The sequence below is a fragment of the Cryptomeria japonica genome, chromosome 3, assembly GCF_030272615.1.
Source record: "Cryptomeria japonica chromosome 3, Sugi_1.0, whole genome shotgun sequence".
Lineage (NCBI taxonomy): Eukaryota > Viridiplantae > Streptophyta > Pinopsida > Cupressales > Cupressaceae > Cryptomeria > Cryptomeria japonica.
In genome coordinates, this window is record NC_081407.1 from 916,549,308 (window position 1) to 916,558,425 (window position 9,118).

Genomic DNA, 9,118 nt, shown 5'->3' on the forward strand with positions numbered 1-9,118 from the left:
AAGAAACTCATCATAAGCCACACTAAGAGAAGGGGAACCCAGGCCAAGAACCTCAACAATAGTGAGAGCCATAGACAACTAGATTCCATTAAGGTCACAACAATAATATAGATCTACTAAAAAGGGTTGGCAATCCAAAAGCCACCCAAAATGGAGGACCCTCAAAATACCACTCATGCACATGGAGGAAACCAAGGGCAAACAAAACTCCAAATCATAAACTAGTCGAGGTCCAAGGAAAATGACAAAAGAAAGAAAGAAAAATACAAAACAAGCTACCATCTTTAGCAACCTCATCTCCCACTAGATCCACCACACATCATCCATCTGCATTGTCATCTCCTTCAAAGTCTCCTACTCTAGAAGTTGTTGAAACCCTCATGGCTCCACTCGCTCTCCTTTCACTATCTACTACCATAGAAAATTATGTTGAACATATGCAATTTTGGATTCATTAATGCAAATAATGAAAATTTAATTAATTAATTATATTGTCTTTGGAGGAATTTAGGAGTGGGGACTATAGTTAAATTAATCGAATTATCTAACATTTAGAAGAAAATGAAGCCTTATATATGGATGAAAGGGGGGATGAATTAAATATGTAATTTAATTAATTACAAAAGGTCATAAGGAAACAATTAATTAAAAAACATAATTTAATTAGATATGGTCAATTTTGAATTTCTAGAATAATAACTATTAATATATTATTATATAAAATATAATATTTAAACCCAATGAAATAGTAGAGAGTCAACAAGCTTCCCTTGATTGGGCCATCATCCTGATCAACTAAGTGATTAAATAAACTACTACAAATTCTTTCTTTATCAAAACAAAGATTGTATTTTTTGTATTATTGTAAGTCACCATGATGCACAAATTTTCTCATTTTCACAGCCAATATCATTGAACTTTAAAAGCATTGACAACAAACCCTCAACATTCAAAGACTATTATTGCCATATGCTATTTCTTCACATGGACTAAAAGTGGATAATGAAAGATGAAGCCATCGATAATAAATGAATCAATGTTGAGGATGAAATACAAAAGCTAATATTTGATGGTGGGTGAAGTAGTGCTTGTGCATAGTGCAAGAAATAGTTTGAAATAGTAAAATCATAGTCATATTTGAGATTAGTACAATCAAGATGAAATGTTTATATGAGAGGTTGACACATGAACCAAACATAACACAAGAGTTTGTCACTTGTTAATAAGCTTTCATTTTAAGACACTCTCGTCAACGAAACCACAAAAATAAATAAAATATACTATAGACATACTAATTTCACCATTAATTATTCATTTAATTACACAAGAAAAAAGTTTATAATACAATTATTAAATCTACTTTATATCTTCTACAATCGATCCTCTAATTATTTAGCCCTACTTGAACCAGAAAAAAACTATTCACTATTAATATAACATTTATACATATTTCAACATATTAATTTATTCATTTACTTTTATAATAAATTGATTTGTAGAAGATTTAATAGTGTTTACTTTAGTTCCTTTACATTATGAAAGTGTTTGATTAATGCTCTAACGCCATTGAACTTACCTCAAGTAAGAAATACGGTATTGATAACATTTATTGAAAGATTTATTGTTGTCACTGACGACGGTGGTGACAGGACAAACCCTATTTTATCATAGGTTATACGCTACAGCGTGGAGTGTAACGACGACTTTATTTATGGGAACAAGACCTATACCTTAAAGATATGGAGGTTCCGCATCAAGGTGAGAAGTTCACTGGGTATACAGGACTTTTATTGGTGTCAAACAGACCAAAATGGCGCTCGTCCTCATCCCCACCCTTTTGATTCTCATTGAACAGTGCAAAAATATATGTCTCAATTGTGTTTCCAGGCCTTTTTGGTGTTCCGTCAGTGGACAAAACATGCTTGACGAGATTGTTGTTGTATGTCTGGGCATTCTCCACAGTAGCCACACTAGTGCCTGCAGAAGGCCACCCACTTTCAGTTATCACAATTGGAATATTGGACTGTCCTAGCTTTTCCATAGCAGATATAAAAGAGTCGACAATAGCGTCGAACAAGTTCTTATACATTAGATTGCCATCGGTCACCACAGTAGTTGTCGATCTAAACAGCGCATAGTCTGCAGAAATTGAGCCTCCAGAGTCTCTGAAACTGAAGTATGGATAGACGTGGGCCATGAAAGGGGAGCCGTTATCTGACAGAAACTTCAGTATACCGCTCATATCTGGGCCAAAAGTTCCCTGAGAAGGAGGATATGAGCTGGAGAGCACCGATTCTGCGTGTGGTGTGGAGACCTTCATCTTGTCCTGCAGATTGGCGTTACGCACAGCCGTCTGGATGTTATTCATCGCGGGCAGGAGATACTGAACGAGTCCCGAATTAGCATAAACCTCGTTTCCTACCGCAATGTATTTGATGTTGACAGAAGAGGAAAATGGAACAATGTTGTCGTTGACCCATCCGTTTGCTGCAGCCTGGTCACCTGCAATCTTCTCAAGCTCGGTGTTGCCAACTCCCACAATCACTTCGATTCCAGAATTCTGAAGGGCCTGCAGCGCGTCCCGATTCGCTTCGTATATTCTCACCTTCCCTATGTTGTTCGACTTCAGCAGATTCACCACATCGCTGTTCGAAGGCAAACTGTCGGAGAGCATTCCGTAGCATACTCCTATCGTCTCACCAGCTGCCCAACAGAAAAGGAAAAGGATTTAATCTAACTGCGAATATTGTAAAGTGATACGTAAAGAGAGATTTTTTATTTCGAAAAATAATAAATTTTGAAAGATTCTGAACAAATCATTTCCTAAAATATACCCTAACTATACAAAAATTATAGTAAAAATACTAGAATGCGTCTCACCTGCGTGGGTAATGCAGAACGCAATGACAATTGAAAGAGCCAAAGCATAGCATTTCTTATTTCCATGTGGGGATGCCATGCTTATTTGCAATACTCTGCAAACACTGAACGTCCTACGATATGTAATGCTTACAAACGACCATATGTATTTATAGAGGGCAAACGTAATGACGAAGTTTGTGAAGTCAGTCTTCGCCGTGGGAAGGCCGGAAATTGGCCGAAATCACGGGAAAACCCGACAAATTCTTTTATGAGATTTCTACACAAACAAAATTAGAGTCATATTATTGCTTAGACTCCATTACACACTTTTACAGACGTCTTCAATACGCAAAGAAGGTCATCAAAGATGTGTTCAATTATAATCCGGAAGCCGCCGTAGATGTGACTCGAAACGTTGGTTGTTATGAAGATGTGTCTAATTTCTCCTACGTGCTTGTCCTCTTGTTATATTATATCTGGTTTGGTCTTCAAATTCTTTAAGGACTTTAAGAGTCCGATTTCATTTTGCATACCAGAAGAGTAGTGGATCAAAACAATTCGTCAAGAAATTTTACATATCTAACAAATCAGCAAGAAATTTTACATATCTAACAATACATCTCTTCAATACATATCTAACAAGAAAATTTATAAATTACGCAGCCTTTGGTACAATTTGAAACATACTATATGTTGGTAATGAAGGATTGAAACTTGAGATATATTTTGGTATTAGTAATCATTTTGCGTTTCAGATTTAGGCCTCTTTTACATTAGTAATTGGTTAACATGTTAGTTATGCCAGAGTAACAAAATTTTTAATAATATCTCAATAGCATTTTAGTGTATCTATTGTTTAATTTTTAATTAATACTAAAATCCATATTAGTATTTTTAGGGATAAGAGATTTTTTAAATTCCAATTACTGAATACACAAACAACTTTTATATAAACTACGCATTCTTAAAGTGGTAGGGTGATTCATACCTATTTTACAGGAAGTAATCAACATATAACTGTATTGTATTAACTAACATATATATAAATATAAATAAATAAATAAATATATATATATATAAAGAAAGCCGACAGATATCGAAGCTTTCATTTATTAATTTATTAAGTTAAATTTTAAGTCAAAATTTGAAATGAAAGCCTCGATAACTTTCGGCTTTCTTTATATATATTTATATATATATGCTAGTAGCATCCACACGGGCAATTGGAAAGAAATTAAATCATAAAATATTTATTAATTTATAAGTATAATATATTATATTATATTAATTAATTAAATAAATAATAATTTATAAATCAAATAGTTTATATTAAATGAATTATTTAAATAATTTTAAATTAGTAAGGCTTGTTATATGTTATTTAGTTTTATGATTATGGTTTCATTTTGTTTAGGTTTATATTTTAATAATATTTTTAATGGCACAGGTTACAATTCCATTTTGTTTTGTTTCAGTGCTTAATTTGGTTTAGTTTAGCATTAGGGTTAGGGTTAGGGTTAGACTTATGGTTCAATTTGATTTAGGATTTAAGTTTATTTAATTTAGTGTTAGGGTTCAATTCGGCTTAGTCGAATGGTTGGTGCTAGGGTTCAACTTGGTTTAGGGTTAGGGTTACTGTTAAATAAGGTTTAGTGTTAGGGTTATCGTTGAATTTTGTTCATAATTCGAGTTCAATATGGTTTAATATTTGGGTTGGTTTATGGTACAATTTGATTAATTGTAATAGTTTAATTTGGTTTAGTGATAAATTACTTTTAGGGCTAGGGCTCAATTTGGTTTAGTTGAAAGGTTAGGGTTGGGGTTCCATTTGGTTAAGAGTTAGGGTTGAATTGGGAATAGAGTTCAAATATATAATGTGTTTATTACAATTAGGATGAAGGTTATCTTGCAAATAGTCTTAGAGGTAGGGTTAGGGTTAAGGTTTAATTAGAGTTATACTAAGGGTTTAATTAGAATTAGTGTTAACTTAGGATTATGGACAGTTTAATTTAGAAACCTAATGATCATCTAATAAGGGTTGGGGTTGGTTTTCTTTAGTTCTCACTTAGGTTTAGAGTTATGGGTCAATTTGTTTTTTTGGGGGTTTAATTTATTTTAGTTTTTGGGTGAAATTTGGTTTAGGGTTTAGATTTAGTTTTATTTAGGGATAAGGTTCAATTTGGTTAAGGGTTAGAATTTGGTTTATAGTTTAGTTAGGTTTAAGGTTAGGTTGAATTTTGGTTTAGAATTAGGGTTAAGGTATGACTTAGTTTAAGGATATAGTTGAATTTGGTAGTGTTGAGGAACTTCAGAGGTAAATTTTGGTTTAGGATTAGGGTTGAGTTTCAATTTGGGGTTATTTCGAGGTGGTTTACGGTTAGAGTTTAATTTGTTTTAGTGTGAGGGTTCAAATTTGTTTAGGATTTATGTTCAATTTGATTTATGATTAGATCACTCAATTTTATCTAGTGTTAAAAAAGGCAAATAACTATTATTCAATTTAATTTAGTGTTTAGGTCTAGTTTGGGTTCGTGTTTAATTCATTTTAGGGTTAGGTTCATTTTGGTTTCTAGTTTTAGCTTAGGTTCAATTAGGTTTAGTCTTATAGATAGGTTTTAATTAGGTTCACATTTAGGATTCAATATGGTTTAACATTAGGTTTAGGTTTTGATCTGGTCTAGGGTTGGGTTAAGGTTCAATTTGTTATTCAATTAGGTTTAGGGGTAGGGTTCAATTTGGGTTCAAGATTAGTGTTAAGATTTTGGTTCAATTTGGTTTAATGTTTAATTAATTTTAGAGTTACGACTCAATTTAGTTAGGTTTGTAGGTTTAGGATTCAATTTGATTTTAAGGTTAAGGTACAATTTGGTCCAAGGCTAGGTTAGGGTTCAATTAGGTTTAGAGCTAGAGTTCAGTTTTGTTTGGGTCTAGGGTTAGATTTGATTTACTATTACAATAATAATTTTATTTGTTTTAGGGTTTAATAGGTATCTTTTAGTTTAGGATTATGGTTAAGTTTCAATTTAGTTTAATATTCAATTAGGTTTGGGGTTATTTCATTTTTGGTTTATGGTTAGAGTTTAATTTGTCTTAGTGTGAGGGTTCAACTTGTTTAGGATTTAGGTTGAATTTGATCTATGGTTAGATCATTCAATTTTATCTAGTGTTAAATAAGGAAAATGACTATTATTTGTGTTAATAATTAGATTATATGTTAATATTATTTATATTTCATTTATAATAAAGTTCAAAATTTGTATTTATATTAAATTAATACCAATATAGTATTGCATGGTAGTTATTGCATAAATAACTAAATGTAATTAAATTGACTACAAATAGAATGATACAAAAGGAATCCAGATTTCTACTTAATCTAATACAATATGCAAATTTAATATTGGTCACATGAAATAGTGAATGTTTATGAAAAAGTATTACATGAACTTATTCCTAAATCTTTCAATATACTTTCTTCAGCTTTTCTCTGTGCAAGTTGTTTTCCTGTTTTATTTTTTTCACAGTGATCATATGTGAAAGGTGGCATTATTCTCAATCCTTAAAAAGATATTAGATGAGATATAGCTAAAAATGTCATTCGTATTCTTCCAGTTGGTCCTATATCAACTATGGCTTTTCCAAGTGTCAAACCTTGCGGCTTGTGTATGGTCAATGCCCAAGCCAGTCGCAATAGAATTTGAACTATAGAACCTCTTTGTCCCACACTGATAGGAACTATTTGTGGATTTCGATCATCGAATGGAAATCTTGAGTAGTTATCAAACTTAACCATTACATATGTTGGTGGTTCTAGTGGCATACTTCCAAGTCCGTATACAATATTTTGAATATAACCTAATGCTCCATTTACAAGACCCGCTTCTATCCATAGATTAGAAGTTAGGATTACTCTTCCATTCTTGCTAATAAATAAATCAATATTAAGCTCATCATGAGAACTTCCTTTAGTTGCATTAACAGTTCCAACTTTTGTTGCAATGCTACGTGCAACAGGTTGTTTGAGAGAACATATTTTTTTCTTGTTATGATTATGAACATTATCATTTGTGGAGAACAAATGAATATCATTGTCAAAGTATTTATTGATTGTTGTACTCATGTTATTGTTTGTTCTTGACATTAGCAACTTCTCATCATCAATTGTAGGATCTTCTTCTCTCAAGTTTGTTAACAGTTGTTGAAACTGTATCTGTTCACTATCTTCTCCATCCAATCTAAAAAATTTGTCTAAGGTAGCCACAATTTTGAAGTCTTACCATAGTATCTTTTCTCATCTATTGCTATCATATGTTGTTCTGTCTTTGATAGGAGGTAGCTAACCCAGGTCTCCAACTTAAATGATTGAAACACTTGACAATAATAGACAAACATAATTTTAAATGTTATATAATACAAATATAGAAATTTAATATGTTTAAATTACATTGATTACATTCTGAAATGCTTTTTATAGTTGATGGCAATTGTGAACATACCTACAAATCTTAGGTCAAAATTTTGTGGGAATTCTTGAGGAAGATGGGAATTGATGTTCTCTACTAATTTCTCTCCAATGAAGCTCATTTCATCAATCAATATATACTTCACATGTGATAGTTCTTCTTGGAAAGTTGTTAGTCTTGTTCCTTCTAGTAGAGAAAAATCTTTTATTGGAATTCTTAACTTGGAATGAATAGTCAATGCTCCTATGTTGAATGCTACAACTCCAGTTGGTGCAAGCAATAGAAGTGGGAATTGATTATGCATTGCTGCACTTTTAAGACTTTCACTAATCGCATCAATCAGATATGACTTTCCTGTTCCTGTTGTTGCTTGAATTATCATATACAATGACATCCTATTTTCATTCATATGATAATGTGACATAATTATGTTCAATGGTTTCTCTTGTTTCTCACTCAAACTTGCATAATTGATGTATTGTGGTATATCATCATGTATAATGCATCTATTCTCTCTTATTGTTTCTATGAAATTGATTGCCTGAGCTGCATATTCATCACTTTGATATTCGATAGACCAATCCATTTGTCTATCAATATCCCTTCTTCCCAACATATCTATTTCTGAGAGTTGCATTACTTCACGATGATGTAGCCTAGATATGATTTCCCATTCATTCTCTATAGTGTTTTCTTGAACGATGCTATTGTCTTCAGATTCTGAATCACTAATACTTACATTATTTTCTGTAGTTATTGTTCGCTACACATGCCAAGGGCTATAATTGAGTGACTCCTAGTTTGATATTATGGTGTCATTGTTGTCACCTATATCTCTTTCCATGTCATGAAATGTCTTATAAAGTAACAATTCTGATAAACATAAATCAAAAAAAATTTCTAATTCACATGAAGGAATGGATAGAAACCTTGGAAACACTCTGACAATAGCTGCTCTTTCCCTAGGCTCCCATTTGTTATCTCTTCTCCTTCGAGGATTATATATCCATGATCTTGATACATCAATAAGCGTGATAGCTTCGATAGAGAATGGTCATGCCCTATATCCATCAATGAATGATTTCGTCTTTTCTTCATTATTATCTTCATCACATACAACAACATATTTGAATACTTCATGGTCGCGCCCACAAAAGGATATGAAAATCACAGTAAAAACTTTTCGTGAGAATTGGGCATTCCAACAGGTGACCAATATCTCTCTCTGTAGACGTTAATTTACTTGTCAAACCAGGGGACGTATACTTTAAATGGCGCAGCAAAATATATGCATTAGGAACTCATTTTGGTCAAAACTTAGCAGAAATACATACAGGAAAGAAATTCTACCTACACTATAGGAAGGTAATGCAAAGCTCTTTAACTCAACTATGATCTGATTAGAACAGAAATCATGATAACTACAACTGAAACACAAACTATGAACTGGCCTTATGCTATAGGAACAGGCACAGTGATGGATTCCTTGTGCTGCAGGAGCAATGTAATGCTGAGTTTGTATAAAAACTTTAAAGATGAAAGCAAACTGAAGCTTAACAGAAAAGAACTAACGAACTAGCTACAGATACCTACTAAGTGGGTCCCCCTTAGAAAGCATCTCCTGATTACGCAGATGCTAAACTCAGAACTTCATTGAACTTTATTCATAAAAACAGAATGATATACATTGTTTTGTTGATATGGAAACTAACAACAAATTCTATCTTTTATTATCATATTGATTCCTACATGATATCTACTGTTATGATTCTATCTTATTCTAACTCTCTTCT

General features: G+C 32.4%; 1 protein-coding gene across 1 annotated transcript; it reads right to left on the bottom strand.

The window, feature by feature from the left end:
• Positions 1 to 1,582: 1,582 nt before the first annotated feature.
• LOC131074851 (glucan endo-1,3-beta-glucosidase) lies at positions 1,583 to 3,033 on the bottom strand. Its single transcript, XM_058011611.2, has 2 exons — positions 2,881 to 3,033; positions 1,583 to 2,703 (listed from the first exon to the last, which is right to left on the bottom strand). The coding sequence occupies exons 1-2, from the start codon at positions 2,957 to 2,959 to the stop codon at positions 1,754 to 1,756; spliced, it is 1,029 nt and encodes a 342-aa protein (XP_057867594.2). The 5' UTR covers positions 2,960 to 3,033; the 3' UTR covers positions 1,583 to 1,753.
• Positions 3,034 to 9,118: the final 6,085 nt, after the last annotated feature.

Coding starts and splice junctions, on each gene's coding strand:
- LOC131074851 (XM_058011611.2), bottom strand. CDS start 2,959: ATGGCATCCCCACATGGAAATAAGAAATGCTATGCTTTGGCTCTTTCA. Junction 2,704..2,880: donor GTTCTGCATTACCCACGCAG/GTGAGACGCATT, acceptor TCTGTTGGGCAG/CTGGTGAGACGATAGGAGTA.